This window comes from Eschrichtius robustus, chromosome 18, assembly GCF_028021215.1.
Source record: "Eschrichtius robustus isolate mEscRob2 chromosome 18, mEscRob2.pri, whole genome shotgun sequence".
In the NCBI taxonomy this organism is placed as follows: Eukaryota; Metazoa; Chordata; class Mammalia; order Artiodactyla; family Eschrichtiidae; genus Eschrichtius; species Eschrichtius robustus.
The window spans coordinates 705,061-724,829 of NC_090841.1; the positions used below are offsets into that span (position 1 = coordinate 705,061).

Below are 19,769 nucleotides of genomic sequence, written 5' to 3' on the forward strand. Positions count from 1 at the left end.
GATTTAGTTATACATATACATTTATTTATTTTCATAGGTTTTTAAAAAAATTTTATTTATTTAATTTATTTATTTTTGGCCGTGTTGGGTCTTTGTTGCTGCACACGGGGTTTCTCTAGTTGCCGCGAGTGGGGACTACTCTTTGTTGAGGTGTGCGGGCTTCTTACTGTGGTGGCTTCTTACTGTGGTGGCTTCTCTTGTTGCAGAACACAGGCTCTAGGCGTGTGGGCTTCAGTAATTGCAGCACGCGGGCTCAGTAGTTGTGGCTCGTGGGCTCTAGAGCACAGGCTCAGTAGTTGTAGTGCACGGGGCTTAGTTGCTCTGCAGCATGTGGGATCTTCCCAGACCAGGGATTGAACCCATGTCCCCTGCGTTGGCAGGCGGATTCTCAACCGCTGCGCCACCAGGGAAGCCCTTCATAGGTTTTTAATAGAAGTAAGATGGTTTCAAATTTTGGGTTAGTATTTAGGTATATGGATACTCAACAGATTCATGTGTTTATGTGCAAGTGAGTATTTTCACATACATCTGAATTGTTCAGATAACTTTTTAAATATAAAAGTAAATTGAAATTCAATTTTCATTAAGTTATTATAATTCATAATCTTTACATATATAGGATCCAAATAAGATAGTGGTGAACTATATTTTTTTCATACTTTCTAATATCTCTGTTTTTTAAATTTGAGAGTATTTTGATATTTTAATCATCATTTTTTATTTTTTTCCTATGCACTTCAGATATACACAATAAATTTTTCATTCCTTAACCTGATATCTTTCAAGGTTATCCTATGATCCACATTAAGAAATAGACATTACGTGTAATTGTACTTACCCTAACTACCTGTAATGTACTCAGATATTTTTTTATTCAATTCTATTTCATTTTTTTAATGCTGACTGCCAAGACAGCCCAATTAAACAGTGATATGTTAATTTCATTAAATTGGGGTAACAGAAGTAACTTATTGACATTCCTTATTCTTGAAACAATTTAGAAACTGAATTATCAAAATTAAATAAAGCATTTTAAAAAATGGACTGTTGAGGACTTCTAGTTTCTGGATCCACATTTAAGAAGCTTTGAAGTTGCCACACCATCCTAACAGCAAGTAAAAAGCTGAACAAACTGAAAAATCTGTTATTCTTCTTGTATCGGTAAGAGAGGGAGTACAAAGGGCAAACCACTGCCCCAACAGTTAGAGAGTCAGGTGAATATAGGGAGTCACAGCTTATGGGAGCAGAGACTGACGACCAGAACTTTAATGGAAGAATTGCTGGATTTTTTTTTTTTTTTTTTTTTTGCCACACCACATGGCTTGTGGGATGTTAGTTCCCCAACCAGGGGTTGAACCCGGGCCCTCGGCAGTGAGAGCCTGGAGTCTTAACCGCTGGACTGCCAGGGAATTCCCAAGAATTGCTGGAATTTAGTGTGGACAACTCTGAGAGGCAAAAACTCCAGGGAACCCAGTCATCAGAAGGTTCCACACAGTTCTACGAGATTTATCTCCAAGAGCTTGACCAGGATCTCACATAAATATCAGAGATGCTTCCAGCAGGGGAAGGAGAAAAGGAACCATTTTGAAATATGCTGGAGCATTCTGTTTTTCTTAATAAAGCCTGCACTCAGGAGACAGTAGTTAAGCAGGGCCTAAGCATCTGGGGTATTATCAGAGCCTAATCAACCTGGGGGAAAGGAAATTACCCGATTCCAGTTAACTCTAGCTTTCTACATTGGAAAAAGACCCAACTCCAGCTCACTGTATCATCCTTTCCCACTTTAGGGAGTAGAGCAAAAAACTGAGAAACACTTGTGAAGTTCACAGTCTGAAAGCATAGTCTCAATGAAAGACGGAGACGTAATCATAAGACTGTAGAACGTTTCCCCTCCCGCCACACCTTCCTACCACATTACTGAAGGCCCATTTATAGCAGTTCCTTTTACACAGTACATGTCTGGCTATCAAGAAAAAATTACAAAACAGTATGATATTGGCATAAAAAAAAAGATGCATAGATCAATGGAATAGAATAGACAGCCTAGAAATAAACCTACGCACATGTGAACAATTAATTTATGACAAAGCCAAGAATATACAGTAGGGATAGGACAGTCTCTTCAATAAATGGTGTTGGGAAAACTGGACAGCCACATGCAAAAGGATGAAAGTAGACCACTGTCTTAAACAGTACACAAAAATTAACTCAAAATAGATTACAAAGACTTGAACATAAGACCTGAAGCCATAAAACTCCTAGAAGAAAACATAGCCAACAAGTTCCTTGATATACATAGGTATTGGTGATAATTTTTTGGATGTGACACCAAAAGCAAAGGCAACAAAAATGAAAATTAACAAGGTGGACCACATTGAACTAAAAAGCTTCTGCACAGCAAAGGAAACCAACAAAATGAAAAAACAACGTACTGAATGGAAGAAAATATTTCTAAATCACATATCTGACAAGGGGTTGATACCCAAAATATATAAAGAACTCATGAAACTCAAGCCCAGAAATAAACCCAATTAAGGTCAATCTGTGACAAAGGAGGCAAAAATATACATTGGAGAAAAGACAGTCTCTTCAGTAAGTGGTGCTGGGAAAACTGGAGAGCTACGTGTAAAAGAATGAAATTAAAACATTCCCTAACACCGTATACAAAAATAAAGTCACAGTGGATTATAGACCTAAATGTAAGACTGGATACTATAAAACTCCTAGAGGAAAACATAGGCAGAACACTATGATGTAAATTGCAGCAATATATTTTGGATCTGTCTCCTAAAACAAAGGGAAATAAAAGCAAAAATAGGGGCTACCCTGGTGGCACAGTGGTTAAGAATCTGCCTGCCAGTGCAGGGTACACGGGTTCAAGCCCTGGTCTGGGAAGATCCCACGTGCCGTGGAGCAAGTAAGCCCATGCGCCACAACTACTAAGCCTGTGCTCTGGAGCCTGCGAGCCACAACTGCTGAGCCTGCAAGCCACAACTACTGAAGCCCACTTACCTAGAACCCGTGCTCCGCAACAAGAGAAGCCACCGCAATGAGAAGCCCGCGCACCGCAATGAAGAGTAGCCCCCCCACCCTGCTTTTGCACAGAGAAGGAAACCATTGACAAAACAATCTACTGAATGGGAGAAAATATTTGCAAATAATCTGACTGATAAGGGGTTAATATCCAACAGCTCATACAATATAAACAGCAGTTTATAATATAAACAGCTCATACGACTCAACATCAAAAAAACAACCTGAAACTAACACAACGTTGTAAATCACCTATACCCCAATAAAAATTAAACAAACAACCTGATTTTAAAATGGGCAGAAGAACTGAATAGATGTTTTTCCAAAGAGGAAATGCAAATGGCCAGCAGGCACACGCAGAGATGCTCAACATCACTAATCATCAGGGAAATGCAAATCAAAATCACAGTGAGATATCACCTCATACCTGTTAGACGGCTGTTATCAAAAAGACAACCAGTAACAAGCATTGGTGAGGATGTGGAGCATAGAGAACTCTCATATGCTGTTGATACGGTGAATTGATGCAGCCACTGTGGAAAACAGTATGGAAGATCCTCAGAAAATTAAAAATAGAACTACTGTATGATCAAGTTATTCCACGTCTGGGTGTTTATCTAAAGAAAACAAGAACACTAACTTGAAAAGATAATATGCTCCCCCATGTTCATTGCAGCATTATTTACAATAGCCAAAATATGGAAGCAACCTAAGTGTCCATTAATGGATGAATGGATAAAGAAATTGTGGTGTGTGTGTGTATATATATATATATATATATATATATATATATATATATATATATATATATATATATATATATATATATACACACATATATATATGTGTATATATATATAATGGAATGTTATTCAGTCATAAAAAAGGAAATCTTGTGATTTGTGAAAACATGGATGGCATAGACCTTGAAGGCATTATGCTAAGTGAAATAAGTCAGACAGAGAAAGACAAATACCTAATGATCTCCCTTTGTGTGGGATCTAAAAAATAAACAACAAAAATTGAGATAGATAACAGATTGGTGATTGTCAGAGGCAGGATGGGAAAAATGGGTGAAGGGAGTTAAAAAGTACAAAGTTCCAACTCTAAAATAAATAATTCGTGGAGATATGCTGTGCAGCATGGCAACTATAATTGATAATCATGTACGTGTGAGAGGCGCTAAAAGAGTAGATGTTAAACATTCTCATCACATGAAAAAAAAATTTTTTTTAATCAGTCATCAATTTATTACACAGCAGTGTATACATGTCAATCCCAATCGCCCAATTCACCACACCACCATCCCCACCCCACCGCGGTATTCCCCCCTTGGTGTCCATACGTTTGTTCTCTACATCTGTGTCTCAACTTCTGCCCTGCAAACTGGCTCATCTGTACCATTTTTCTAGGTTCCACATACATGCGTTAATATACAATATTTGTTTTTCTCTTTCTGACTTACTTCACTCTGTATGACAGTCTCTAGATCCATCCACATCTCAACAAATGACTCAATTTTGTTTCTTTTTATGGCTGAGTAATATTCCATTGTATATATGTACCACAACTTCTTTATCCATTGGTCTGTCGATGGGCATTTAGGTTGCTTCCATGACCTGGCTATTGTAAATAGTGCTGCAATGAACATTGGGGTGCATGTGTCTTTTTGAATTATGGTTTTCTCTGGGTATATGCCCAGTAGTGGGATTGCTGGGTCATATGGTAGTTCTATTTTTAGTTTTTTAAGGAACCTCCATATTGTTCTCCATAGTGGCTGTATCAATTTACATTCCCACCAACAGTGCAAGAGGGTTCCCTTTTCTCCACACCCTCTCCAGCATTTGTTGTTTGTAGATTTTCTGATGATGCCTATTCTAACTGGTGTGAGGTGATACCTCATTGTAGTTTTGATTTGCATTTCTCTAATAATTAGTGATGTTGAGCATCTTTTCATGTGCTTCTTGGCCATCTGTATGTCTTCCTTGGAGAAATGTCTATTTAGGTCTTCTGCCCATTTTTGGATTGGGTTGTTTGTTTCCTTAATATTGAGCTGCGTGAGCTGTTTATATATTTTGGAGATTAATCCTTTGTCCGTTGATTCGTTTGCAAATATTTTCTCCCATTCTGAGGGTTGTCTTTTCGTCTTGTTTATGGTTTCCTTTGCTGTGCAAAAGCTTTGAAGTTTCATTAGGTCCCATTTGTTTATTTTTGTTTTTATTTCCATTACTCTAGGAGGTGGATCAAAAAAGAACTTGCTGTGATTTATGTCAAAGAGTGTTCTTCCTATGTTTTCCTCTAAGAGTTTTATAGTGTCCGGTCTTACATTTCGGTCTCTAATCCATTTGGAGTTTATTTTTTGTGTATGGTGTTAGGGAGTGTTCTAATTTCATTCTTTTACATGTAGCTGTCCAGTTTTCCCAGCACCACTTATTGAAGAGACTGTCTTTTCTCCATTGTATATCCTTGCCTCCTTTGTCATAGATTAGTTGACCATAGGTACGTGGGTTTATCTCTGGGCTTTCTGTCTTGTTCCATTGATCTGTGTTTCTGTTTTTGTGCCAGTACCATATTGTCTTGATTACTGTAGCTTTGTAGTACAGTCTGAAGTCAGGGAGTCTGATTCCTCCAGCTCCATTTTTTTCCCTCAAGACTGCTTTGGCTATTCGGGGTCTTTTGTGTCTCCATACAAATTTTAAGATGATTTGCTCTAGTTCCGTAAAAAATGCCATTGGTAATTTGATAGGGATTGCATTGAATCTGTAGATTGCTTTGGGTAGTATAGTCATTTTCACAGTATTGATTCTTCCAATCCAAGAACATGGTATATCTCTCCATCTGTTGGTATCATCTTTAATTTCTTTCATCAGTGTCTTACAGTTTTCTGCATACAGGTCTTTTGTCTCCCTAGGTAGGTTTATTCCTAGGTATTTTATTCTTTTTGTTGCAGCGGTAAATGGGAGTGTTTCCATAATTTCTCTTTCAGATTTTTCATCATTAGTGTATAGGAATGCAAGAGATTTCTGTTCATTAATTTTGTATCCTGCGACTTTACCAAATTCATTGATTAGCTCTAGCAGTTTTCTGGTGGCATTTTTAGGATTATCTATGTATAGTATCATGTCATCTGCAAACAGTGACAGCTTTACTTCTTCTTTTCCCATTTGGATTCCTTTTATTTCTTTTTCTTCTCTGATTGCCGTGGCTAGGACTTCCAAAACTATGTTGAATAATAGCGGTGAGAGTGGATATCCTTGTCTCATTCCTGATCTTAGAGGAAATGCTTTCAGTTTTTCACCATTGAGAATGATGTTTGCTGTGGGTTTGTCATATATGGCCTTTATTATGTTGAGGTAGGTTCCCTCTATGCCCACTTTCTGGAGAGTTTTTCTCATAAATGGGTGTTGAATTTTGTCAAAAGCTTTTTCTGTATCTACTGAGATGATCATATGGTTTTTATTCTTCAGTTTGTTAATATGGTGTATCACATTGATTGATTTGCGTATGTTGAAGAATCCTTGCATCCCTGGATAAATCCCACTTGATCGTGGTTTATGATCCTTTTAATGTGTTGTTGGATTCTGTTTGCTAGTATTTCGTTGAGGATTTTTGCATCTATATTCGTCAACGATATTGGTCTGTAATTTTCTTTTTTGGTAGTGTCTTTGTCTGGTTTTGGTATCAGGGTGATGGTGGCCTCATAGAATGAATTTGGGAGTGTTCCTGCCTCTGCAACTTTTTGGAAGAGTTTGAGAAGGATGGGTGTTAGCTCTTCTCTAACTGTTTGATAGAATTCACCTGTGAAGCCATCTGGTCCTGGACTTTTGTTTGTTGGAAGATTTTTAATCACAATTTCAATTTCATTACTTGTGATTGGTCTGTTCATATTTTCTGTTTCTTCCTGGTTCAGTCTTGGAAGGTTATACCTTTCCAAGAATTTGTCCATTTCTTCCAGGTTGTCCATTTTATTGGCATAGAGTTGCTTGTAGTAGTCTCTTAGGATGCTTTGTATTTCTACAGTGTCTGTTGTAACTTCTCCTTTTTCATTTCTGATTTTATTGATTTGAGTCCTCTCCCTCTTTTTCTTGATGAGTCTGGCTAATGGCTTATCAATTTTGTTTATCTTCTCAAAGAACCAGCTTTTAGTTTTATTGATCTTTGCTATTGTTTTCTTTGTTTCTATTTCATTTATTTCCGCTCTGATCTTTATGATTTCTTTCCTTCTGCTAACTTTGGGTTTTGTTTGTTCTTCTTTCTCTAGTTCCTTTAGGTGTAAGGTTAGATTGTTTATTTGAGATTTTTCTTGTTTCTTTAGGTAGGCTTGTATAGCTATAAACTTCCCTCTTAGAACTGCTTTTGCTGCATCCCATAGGTTTTGGATCGTCGTGTTTTCATTGTCATTTGTCTCTAGGTATTTTTTGATTTCCTCTTTGATTTCTTCAGTGATCTCTTGGTTATTTAGTAACGTATTGTTTAGCCTCCATGTGTGTGTGTGTTTTACGTTGTTTTTCCCTGTAATTCATTTCTAATCTCGTAGCGTTGTGGTCAGAAAAGATGCTTGATATGATTTCAATTTTCTTAAATTTACTGAGGCTTGATTTGTGACCCAAGATGTGATCTATCCTGGAGAACGTTCCGTGCGCACTTGAGAAGAAAGTGTAATCTGCTGTTTTTGGATGGAATGTCCTATAAATATCAATTAAATCTATCTGGTCTATTGTGTCATTTAAAGCTTCTGTTTCCTTATTTATTTTCATTTTGGATGACCTGTCCATTGGTGTAAGTGAGGTGTTAAAGTCCCCCACTATGATTGTGTTACTGTCGATTTCCTCTTTTATAGCTGTTAGCAGTTGCCTTATGTATTGAGGTGCTCCTATGTTGGGTGCATATATATTTATAATTGTTATATCTTCTTCTTGGATTGATCCCTGGATCATTATGTAGTGTCCTTCCTTGTCTCTTGTAACATTCTTTATTTTAAAGTCTATTTTATCTGATATGAGTATAGCTACTCCAGCTTTCTTTTGAGTTCCATTTGCATGGAATATCTTTTTCCATCCCCTCACTTTTAGTCTGTATGTATCCCTAGGTCTGAAGTGGGTCTCTTGTAGACAGCATATATATGGGTCTTGTTTTTGTATCCATTCAGCAAGCCTGTGTCTTTTGGTTGGAGCATTTAATCCATTCACGTTTAAGGTAATTATCGATATGTATGTTCCTATGACCATTTTCTTAATTGTTTTGGGTTTGTTTTTCTAGGTCCTTTTCTTCTCTTGTGTTTCCCACTTAGAGAAGTTCCTTTAGCATTTGCTGTGGAGCTGGTTTGGTGGTGCTGAATTCTCTTAGATTTTGCTTGTCTGTAAAGCTTTTGATTTCTCCATCAAATCTGAATGAGATCCTTGCCAGGTAGAGTAATCTTGGTTGTAGGTTCTTCCCTTTCATCCCTTTAAGTATATCATGCCACTCCCTTCTGGCTTGTAGAGTTTCCTCTGAGAAATCAGCTGTTAACCTTATGGGAGTTCCCTTGTATGTTATTTGTCATTTTTCCTTTGCTGCTTTCAATAATTTTTCTTTGTCTTTAATTTTTGCCAATTTGATTAATACGTGTCTCGGCATGTTTCTCCTTGGGTTTATCCTGCCTGGGACTCTCTGCGCTTCCTGGACTTGGGTGGCTATTTCCTTTCCCATGTTAGGGAAGTTTTCGACTATAATCTCTTCAGATATTTTCTCTGGTCCTTTCTCTCTCTCTTCTCCTTCTGGGACCCCTATAATGCGAATGTTGTTGCGCTTAATGTTGTCCCAGAGGTCTCTTAGGCTGTCTTCATTTCTTTTCATTGTTTTTTCTTTAGTCTGTTCCGCAGCAGTGAATTCGACCATTCTGTCTTCCAGGTCGCTTATCCGTTCTTCTGCCTCAGTTATTCTGCTATTGATTCCTTCTAGTGTAGTTTTCATTTCAGTTATTGTATTGTTCATCTCTGTTTGTTTGTTCTTTAATTCTTCTAAGTCTTTGTTAAACATTTTTTGCATCCTCTCGATCTTTGCCTCCATTCTTATTCCGAGGTCCTGGATCATCTTCACTATCATTATTCTGAATTCTTTTTCTGGAAGGTTGCCTATCTCCACTTCATTTAGTTGTTTCTCTGGGGTTTTATCTTGTTCCTTCATCTGGTATATAGCCCTCTGCCTTTTCATCTTGTCTGTCTTTCTGTGAATGTGGTTTTTGTTCCACAGGCTGCAGGATTGTAGTTCTTCTTGCTTCTGCTGTCTGCCCTCTGGTGGTTGAGGCTATCTAAGAGGCTTGATGGGAGGCTCTGGTGGTGGGTAGAGCTGACTCAAAAAAAATGTTTTGTGACTCTGTGTGGTGACGGATATTAACTAGACTTATCGTGATCATTTTGCAATATATGCAAATGTCAAATCATTACATTGTATACCTGAAACTAATATTATGTTATAGGTCATATCTAAATTTAAAGTATTAGGCATACTGAAAGGCAGAAACACAGTTTGAAAAGATACAACAAGCATCAGAACCAGACATGGCAGGGATGTTAGAGTTGTCAGAACAGAAACTTAAAACAGCTATGGTTAATATGCTACGGGCTCTAATGGATAAAGTAGACAACATGAAAGAACAGATGGGCAATCTAAGCAGAGAGATGGAAATACCAAGGAAGATCCTTTGATTTGCTTGTTAGTAGACTGGCCACAGCTGAGGAAAAAATCTCTGCGCTAGAGGATATATATAGATAGAAACCTCTAAAACTGAAAAGTAAAGAGAAAAACTGAAAAAAAAACAGAACCAAATTCCCAAGAACTGTGGGATGGCTACAAGGGTATAACATACAGATAATGGAAATACCAGAAAGTGAAGAGAGAAGAAAAATTATTACTGAGAATTTCCCCAAATTCAGCAAACCATAGATCCTGGAGCTCAGAGAACACCAAGCAGAATAAATGCAAAAGAAACCATCTGTCATTTCAAATGACAGAAAGTCAAAATTACAGAAAAAAATCCTGAAAGAAGCCAGAGGAATAAACCACCTAACTTACAGAGGAGCAAAGATAAGAATTACATCCAGCTTCTCCTCAGAAACTATGCAAGAAGCAAGAAGAGAGTGGGTTGACTCATAAACCAGTAATTTGAGAGGCAAGTGTCAGTAGAAAGGAGAGGTGCTTTAATCAGAAAAGCCAGCAATCTGAGGAGAAGGTGGACTTGTGTCCAGAAACCAACTCCTAAGATTCTGCTCAGCCAGGACAGTTTTTAAAGGGGAAAATGGGGGTGTGGGGAACAATCTCAGTGAATCATCGAGGCAGGAGGCTGGGTTCTACATCATTCTGCATTGCATACAGGCTGGCTGCCTCTCTCTTCAGATGTTATATTGCCCGAGTGATCTGCCTGCAGGATTGCTTAGGGAGGCTGTTGGTGGTAGCGGGGAGCTAGCCATATTTTTAACTGCTTAATTCTTCATTCTTCTTTTCATCTAGAAAAAGAATCACCGGATTAGACAAGGCATGGTATGTATGCATTCAGAAGAGCACATGTCAGGAGTCAGGTTAAATTGCCTAGTGATCTCATTCCTGTAATTAGGTTCTTTTAAGGTTGGAGGGGAACAGAAATGTGCAAATGGGAAAGGGGCAAAAGAGCTGCTTTCAGTCTTTTCTTTCAAGTGCTGTTTGCCAATGTTAGTCAAGTTTACCTAAAACCTTTGACATAATAATTAACTGTTTATTGAAAAGTAAGTTGAGCAGCTGAAGCCACTGATATAGGAAGAATGTTTTCCCCACCTCTTTCAGCTAAGAGAACAATGCAAATTGGGTAGAAATCACAGTGTAAGTTTAGCACTTTGGTTCACCCAGAATAGCCCCTCATTTCATACTAATTGAATAAAAAAATAAATGAATCAATTAAAAAAAAAAGAGTGGGTTGAAATATTTTAAATCTTGAGAGGGAGAAAACCCCATCAGCCTAGAATTCTGTACCCTGCAAAATTATCCTTCAAAACTGAAGGAAAAATGAAAGACTTTAACAGAGAAGAAAAAACTGAGAGAATTTGTTGCCAGTAGATGTGCCTTGCAAAAAATGTTAAAAGAAAATTTTTAGAGAGAAGGAAAATAATATAGGTTAGAAACTCAGATCTACATAAAGAAAATAATTGAAAAAGGAATAAGTGAAGTTAGAACTTTTATTTTTCTTATTTTTAATTGCTCTAACAGGTGATAGTTTGTTCAGAGTAATAATAGCAGTAAATAATTAAGGTACATGTGCTTTCAGTTATATATATGCTTATGTATGCTTATATATAAGTGAAAGGAATGACAATAATACAGGGGATGAGAAGGAGGAGTTAGGATTATTTTGTTACTCTAAGGTACTAATACTGTATATAAAGTGGTATAGTGTTATTTGAAAGTGGACTTGGATTAGTTGTAAGTGATTATTGCAAACTGTAGGGCAACTACTAAAAAAATTTTTAACTATACTGATTCACTAAGAAAGAGAAAATGGAATCATACAAAATCCCTCCCCCAAAAAAACAGCAGGAGGAAGAAAAACAGTGAAAGACAAAAATAAGAACGGAAGAACAAGAGCAGGTAGAAAACAGTAACAAATTTGTTAGATATTAATCCAGCTATGTCAATAATCACTTCGAAGGTCAGTGGTCTAAATGCACCAGTTAAAAGACCCATATTATTGGAGTGGATCAAAAAACAACACCCAACTATATATTGTCTGTAAGAAACCCACGTTAGATATAAGATAAAAATAGATTAAAAATAAATGGACTTAGAAAAATATTCCATGCTAACACTAATCAAAAGAAAGAAAGAGTAGCTATAATGATTTCAGAACAGACTCAAAGCAAGGAAGGTTATCAAGGAAGAAGGGCATTACATAATGAAAAAGGGTCAGTTTTCCAAGAAGACATAAAGTTCTGAATGTCTTAATAAATTCTTAATATGCCCCTAAGAACAGAGAGTCAAACTACATGAGGCAAAAACTAGTAGAACTGCAAGGAGAAATATGTGTATCCACTATCATAGTTGGAGACTTCAACATCCCCCCCTCCCCAATCAGAAATGGACAGATCCAACTGGCAGAAAATCAGTAAGGACATAACTGAATTCAACAACATCATCATCAACTGGATATAATTAGCATCTATAGAATTCTTCCCCCAACAACAGCAAGATACACATTGTTAAGCTCGCATGGAATATTCACCAAGATAGACCACATTCTGGGCCATAAAACACACCTTAAATTTAAAAGAATAGGAATCAGTGTTTGCTCTCAGACCACAATAGAGTTAAACTAGAAATCAGTAAGAGAAAGACAACTGGAAAATCCCAAAATGCATGGAGATTTAACAGCAAACTTCTAAATAACACATGGGTCAAAGAAGAAATCACAAGAGAAATATTAAAATATTTTGAACTAAATGAAAATGAAAACAACTTACAAAATTTATGAGATGCAGCTAAAGCAGTGCTGAGAGGGAAATTCATTGCATTGAATGCATATATTATAAAAGAAGGAAAGTCTAAAATCAATTATCTATGTTTCTACCTTAGAAAATTAGAAAAAGAAAAAAGCCAAAGTAAGCAAAAGAAAAGAAATAATAAGAATTAGAGCTGAAATCTGTGAATCCCTGAAAATAGGAATTCAAGGAAAAAAATTAATGAGATTTAAAGCTGGTTCATTGAAAAGTTTGATAAAATTGATAACCCTCTAGCCTGGCTAGCCAAGAAAAAAAAAAAAAAGACACAAATTACTAATATCAGAAATAAAAGCAGAGATATCGATACAGATTTAATGAACATTGAAAGATAAAGGAATACTGTGAACAACTATGCCCACACATTGGATAACCTAGATGGACTAGACCAGTTTCTTAAATGACACAAAATGCCAAAACTCACACAAGAAGAAATAAACAGTCTCGGCCTATGTCTCTTAAAGAAATTGAGTCAATAATTGACAGCCTTCCAAAACAAAAACCACCAGGCCCAGATAGGTTCACTGGTGAATTCTGCCAAACATTTAAGGAAGATATTTTACCATTTCTCTACAGTATCTTTCAGAGGAAAGAAGCAGAGGGCATACCTCATAACTCATTTTATGAAGCAAGCATTACCCTAATTCAAAAACCAAGACATCACAAGAAAAGAAAACTACAGACCAGTATCTCTCAGGAACATAGATGCAAAAATCCTCAGCAAAATATTAGCAAGTTAGAGCCAACACAGTATGTAATGTTTAAAAAAAATTACATACTATGACCAAATAGTGTTTATCCCAGGTATACAAGGCTGATTAACCATTTGAAAATCAATTATAGTAATCCATCACATCAACAGTGTAAAAATGAAAAATCACATGAATATGTCCGTAGATGCAGAAAAAGCATTTGAGAAGATCCAGGACTCATTTCATGATAAAAACTCAGTAAACTAGAAGTATAAGGGAACTTCTGCAGGTACCATAATACTTAATGGTGAGAAACTTGAGGCTTTTACACCAAGATCAGGTACAAGGCAAGGATACCCACTCACCAATCCTTTTCAGTATTGTACTGGAAGTGTTAGCTAATGCAGCAAGACAAGAAAAGGAAATAAAGGGTAATCAGACTGGAAAGGAAGAAATAAAACTGTGTATGTTTGCAGATGACATGTTCACCTACATTAAAAAAAAAATGCAAGAGACTCATCAAAAAACTCCTGGAACTAGTAAGCAATTATAGGAAGATTGCAGAATATGAGGTTAATATACATAACTCAATTTCTTTCTCATATACTAGCAGTGAACAGATGGAATTTGAAATAAAAAACACAATCCCATTTTACGTTAGCACCCCCAAAACAAAATACTTAGGTATAAATCTAACAAAGTATATACAAAGATACATATGAGGAAAACTGCAGAACTCTGATGAACAAAATCAAAGAACAAAATTAATGGAGCAACACTCTGTTCTCGGATAGGAAGACTCAATGATGGCAAGATGTCAGGTCTTTTCAACTGTATTTATGGATTCAGTGCAATCCTAGTCAAAATTCCAGCAAGTTATTTTGTGGATATCAACAAACTTTATTCTTAAGTTTATATGGAGAGACAAAAGACTCAGGATAGACAACACAATATTGAAGGAGAAGAACAAAGTTAAAGGACTGACAGGCTAGGCTTCAAGACTTAGTATAAAGTTAATCGAGACAGTGTGGTATTGGCAAAGCAAAATACAAATAGATCAATGGAATAGACTAGAGAACACAGAAATAGACCCACATAAATATAGTCAATGATCTTTGACAAAGGAGCAACGGCAACACAACTGAGCAAAGATAGTCTTCTCAGCAAATGGTGCTGGAACAATGGAACATCCACATGCAAAAAAATCTAGACACAGATTTTACAAAAATTATAAAATCTTCCATAAAAATTATCTCTAAATGGACTACAGACCTAAATGTAAAACATAAAACTGTAAGACTCCTAGAAAGACAACATAGAAACATAGATGACCTTTAATATGGCAATGACCTTTTAGATACAGCACCAAAGACATGACCCATGAAAGAAATAAGGTACAAGCTGGACTTCATTAAAATTAAAAACTTCTCCTCTGCAAAAGACAATATCAGGATAATGAGAAAACAAGCTAAACACTGGGAGAAAATACTTGCAAGATATACATCTGATAAAGGACTGTTATCCAAAATATACAAAGAACTCTTAAAATCTAACAGTAAGAAAACAACCCAATTTAAAAAATGGACCACAGACCTTAACAGATACCTCACCAAAGGAGACATACAGATGGCAAATAAAGATATGAAAAGAAGTTCCATATCATGTGTCACCAGGGAAATGCAAGTTAATACAAGATAGCACTACACATACATTAGAATGGCCAAGATCTGGAACACTGACAACACCAAAGGCTGGTGAGGACATGGAGCAACTGAAACCCTCCACTGCTGATGGGAATGCAGAGTGGTACATCCACTTTGGCAGACAGTTCGGCAGTTTCTCAACAACTAAATCTACTCTTAACATATGATCCAGCAGTCGCACTCCTTGGTATTGTTGACCTGAAATAAACAGACTGCCAGATACTTCTCCAGCAAAGTTGGATTTATTCAGGATCAGCAGAGAATTTACAATTCAGGGTCTGCAACCATGGTAAGTCACGTGCAAGTTCCTGCAAAGCAAGGAAAGGAGAACACGTTCATAGAGAAGAAAAGGAACTGGGTATGGCTCTAGTAAACAAAGAGTCCGTGGCTTTTCATTGGCTGAGTCCTTCCCAGGAAAGAAGAGTCTGTATTCCTCCTTTTGGGCTGTGCTGTCATCAAAGGACATGGAGCTCCCCTTTCTGATCTCCCAACTCTGTTTAATTGAGGTTTCTGTTTATTAAATTTTTACAGTATTTACCCAAAGGAGTTGAAAACATGTCCACACAAAAACCTGTTTATAGGAGCTTTATTCGTAATCGCCAAACTTGGAGGCACCCAGGATGTCCTTCAGTAGGTGAATGGATAAATAAACTGTAGTGCATTCATACAATGGAATATTATTCAGTGCTAGAAAGAAATGAGCTATCAAGCCATGAAAAGCCATGGACAAACCTTAAATGCATATCGCTAAGTGAAAGCAAGTCTGAAAAGGCTACATATACTGTATGACTCCAACTATATGACCTTCTGGAAAATGCAAAATATGGAGATAGTAAGAAGATGAGTGTTTGCCAGGGGCCGCGGGGAGGGAGGACAGAAGATTTTTAGGGCAATGAAAACACCCTTTGTTTTCACAGAGCGTCTTTATACATTTGTCAGTCCCATAGGGTGTACACATCACCAAGTGAACCCTATCGTAATCTGTATGGACCTTGATTTTGACGTATCCATGTAGGTTCATGATTATAACAAATTACCACTGTGGTGCAGGATGTTACAGTGAGGGAGGCTGGGGTGTGAGGGAAATCTCTGTACCTTTCTCTAAATTTTGCTGTGAACCCAAAATTCTTTAAAAAATGAAGTCTTTAGAAAGTTATTTTACAAAATTTGAACACTGGATGACTTAAAAACAAGTTTCTTTCTCATAGGACTTCTCAGAACCTTTATTATGCAGTGTGATTCTCCAGGAAGGAAACATTACATGCAGAGTTTCCCAAACTGTGAAACTGAGGAATACTGAGAATTTGAGAAATGTTCTTTTATTAAATGGAAATCAGGACTTCTAAAATACTTGGAAAAACAAAAGAAAAATTTTAAACATCCTCCAAAAAATTGATTATTCTCAAGAAAAGAAAAAGCTTTTGTTCATGTGTAAGAAAACCTTTTGACAGTGAGGTTTGATACACTATGGGATGAGGAAATACAGTGTTACTTTTTTTCTAGAGATTTTTTAAATCCAGATTTATATCTCCTTCTAGGATGTCTTTTTTTTTTTTTTATTCTCTTTAATACCAGGGAGTCCTTTCTGTCCCCTAGTTTCTAGTAGTAAGTTTTAATTATGAACTTTGTCCTGTTTCAGGTACAATATTTAGATCACGGATTCACTGAGAAGATTCCACAGTGTCATCTTTACCCTATTTTGCTGTATCCTGATACACCCCAACTTTGTATTCCTTGTCATCTCTATAATACCATACCTGTGAGTAAACAGGGATTTATAGGATGATTAATTTTAAAATACTGTCTTTTTATTAACAATAGTTTTCTAGAAATTAGAATGTAAAATGAAATCCCTTTCAGTGCAACAAAAATTATATTTAGAAATAAGCTTACAAAGATAGACAAAGGGCCTTTATGAAGAAAACGACAGAATTATACTGAAGGATATAAAAATATCTGAATAAATTGAGAGAGATAATGTCTTCGTAGATGGGAATTTTGTTTGGAATTGTTAATTTTTAGTTACGGTGCAAATAAAATTTCAAGAAATTTGAAGCTGGATCAGAGAAAGGAATGGTATATTAATTACCTCTTGCTATATAACAAATTAAGCTTAAAATTCAGTGGTCTAAATCAACAATAAGCTTTTTAAAAATTTCATACAGTTTCTGTGGCTCAGGCATTGGGAACAGCTTAGCTGGGTGTTTTGGCTCAGGGTCCCTGATGACTCTGCAGCCAAGATGTGCACCAGAAATGCAATAACCCAAAGGACTGACTGGGCTGAAGAACCCGCTTCCAGATGCTCACTCACAGGGCGCTGGCGGGAAGCTGGGGCTCCTCATGGGCTTTTGGCAGGAGGCCCCAATTCCTGGCCAAGTGAACCTCTTAACACATAAGACGTAATAGTCACTGCTCCTTAATAAATATACATTGTAGTCAGTATACAAGCACTGCTTTGGCATATTGGCCTTTTTTAAAAGTTTTATGATGCTTTGTTTTTAGTGTAGGTTTATATTTTTAAAGCATAAAATGCTTTAAGAGAGTAACATGGGGGGAAGCTGAGATAAATTATTAGTTTCTTAAGATCATTTTTATCATATACCCATGATATTCTCTGAAAACTGCCTATATATTTTGTCCTTCTCTCTAGTGTTATCTGTTTATGGCTACTTTTGTGTATCTTCATTTACTTCCTGCTCTTATTTTGTGAAAAAATCTGAGTTTATTAATCCCAAATAGGTCGGGAATGTCTGGCAACCAGATGCAGTAGAACTCCTTCAGGAACTGCTTTCAAAGAGAGAGGTGGAAGTTCACATTATGGTAATTTGTATTTAAAGCATATATCATTGGGACTTCCCTGGGAGTCCAGTAGTTGAGACTTCGCCTTCCGATGCAGGGGCGCTGTGGGTTTGATCCCTGGTCGGGGAGCTAGGATCCCACATGCCTCTCGGCCAAGGGACCAAAAAACAGAAGCAATGTTGTAACAAATTCAATAAAGACTTTAAAAATGGTTCACATCAAAGAATCTTAAAAAAACCAACTTCAAAAAAAAATTAAAAATAAAGCATATATCATTGATTTAGTTTATTTGCCATAAAGTGTTACAGGTAATATAATTTGAGGGATTTTTTTATGAAGAACTATGTTCCTACGTGATTATCAATTACTCGTTAACATAAAAGAAGTTGCCACTTTGGTTCCTAGGCTCATTTTAAATAAACCTAATTTTGAGCAAGTTCCTGAGAACTTCCATAAGCAAGTAATTTGGAAGATTCCTTATTCACAACTTATTTTGACACGAGGAGAGTACTAAGGAAATAGAGATGTTTATAAACACACATGGTAGTTTTCAGGATGGTGCTGTGTGTGTAGCACTGTGTTAGGTGCAGGTAATTCCCGTCCTCAAGGGCCCTGTCTAGTTAGTGAAACAGTGAGACACAAGACAAAACCCTGAAGACTTTACACCACAACTTGCTGAGAGCCAGGCGGCTGGTAAAAAGAGCGAGTGTAATAGGAATGTAGAAATGGGAGTTGATGAAGTGCTCCTGACAAGGTAGGTGCGGAGACAGAAATGGGAAATGCATTTGCTAGAACAGTAGGAGTTTTGGGAGGAACAGCAGTGTGAATAGGGTTTAAGAGAAGTAGACGTCAGGCAGGAGGCCCCATTGGGGGTTGTTGAGCAGTGAGGCAGTGAGAAGATTCTCCTGGAGCTGTGTTGGAGGGTTCGGGCAGAAAGATAGAAGAACTTTAAGGAAGTATTTCTGTATGAAAGGTGTGTGATGGTAGGCTGATAAAGACCTAAAAAGAGCCACAGATGCACTTAAATAAGAAAGTGGAGAAGCCTCTCTGGTTATTCACAGCCTCTGTGGACAGTCACGGAAGTCCTGCAGAGATGGGAACTGTTCAGGTTATCCAGGTGGCTTTCTTTGCTGCTTAGCTTAGCCTAGGAAGACAGTGTGGCGTATACCAAGGTACTCGATTTCTCAGAAACCCTGCCTGTGCCTGCCCTTGCAGCCCTGCTGCCGTAGCAGACCTTCCCCAGAAGTGCTCCTCCTACCTTACATGCTCATGGCACGGACCCGGCGCCTCTTAACATGCTGGGCTCTGTCCTAGGCCTGCAGGTGCAGCAAGAGCCAAATAGAAACTCCTGCCTCCGTTGAGCTTCCATTTTAGTGATGGGAAATAAAACGAAAAAAAAAAAAATACATATATATATAAGGTATGTTAAATAGTAGTGCTGGCCAGAAAAATGAATTAGGAAAGGCTGATAGGGAGGAGATAACATTTTAAATACAGTGGTCAGAGAAGACATCCCTAAAAAGATAAAATTTGATTGAGCCTTCTGAGTGGTGAGAGGACACGCCACGCAGTTACCAGATCAGTGCAGAGAGCCGCAGGGCAGGAGACGCCTGGAGTGTCCAAGGAGCAGACGGACGGACGGAGGTGGGAGGCCACCTGTGAGAGGTGCGGTTGTCGCTGTGCGGAGGTGGATGTGATCTGACCTCACAATCTACTGTTTTCACTTTGCACTGGTGAAAACTGGACGGTAGAAAAAGGTAGAAGCAGGAGATCAGCTGGAAGGTGATTACACTAACTCAGCAGAGACATGAGTTTGGACTAAGGGGGTACCGAGTGGGAACAGCGAGGAACGATCAGCTTATCAGTCATGTGCATTTTGGTACCTCATGTTTGTAAACGGACCCACAGGTTTTAAAGCCACTATGTGACTCCTAGACTGCTGTTAATTTCTTCTGATTCCTGCCATTTTTGGATTTTTAACTAAACTTCATTTCTTTACCCCTGAGCATACTTTTTCTTTCTCCTTCTACTTAGTATAAATT

At 37.4% G+C, this 19,769-nt stretch overlaps 1 protein-coding gene across 1 annotated transcript in view; it reads left to right on the plus strand.

The window, feature by feature from the left end:
* Positions 1–19,769, plus strand: part of RNF17 (ring finger protein 17) — a 116,987-nt gene that overhangs the window by 86,961 nt on the left and 10,257 nt on the right. Inside the window, exons 27-28 of the mRNA XM_068527037.1 lie at positions 16,568–16,687; positions 17,668–17,748. Coding sequence (XP_068383138.1) covers positions 16,568–16,687; positions 17,668–17,748 — 201 coding nt within the window. The remainder of the gene's footprint in view (positions 1–16,567; positions 16,688–17,667; positions 17,749–19,769) is intronic.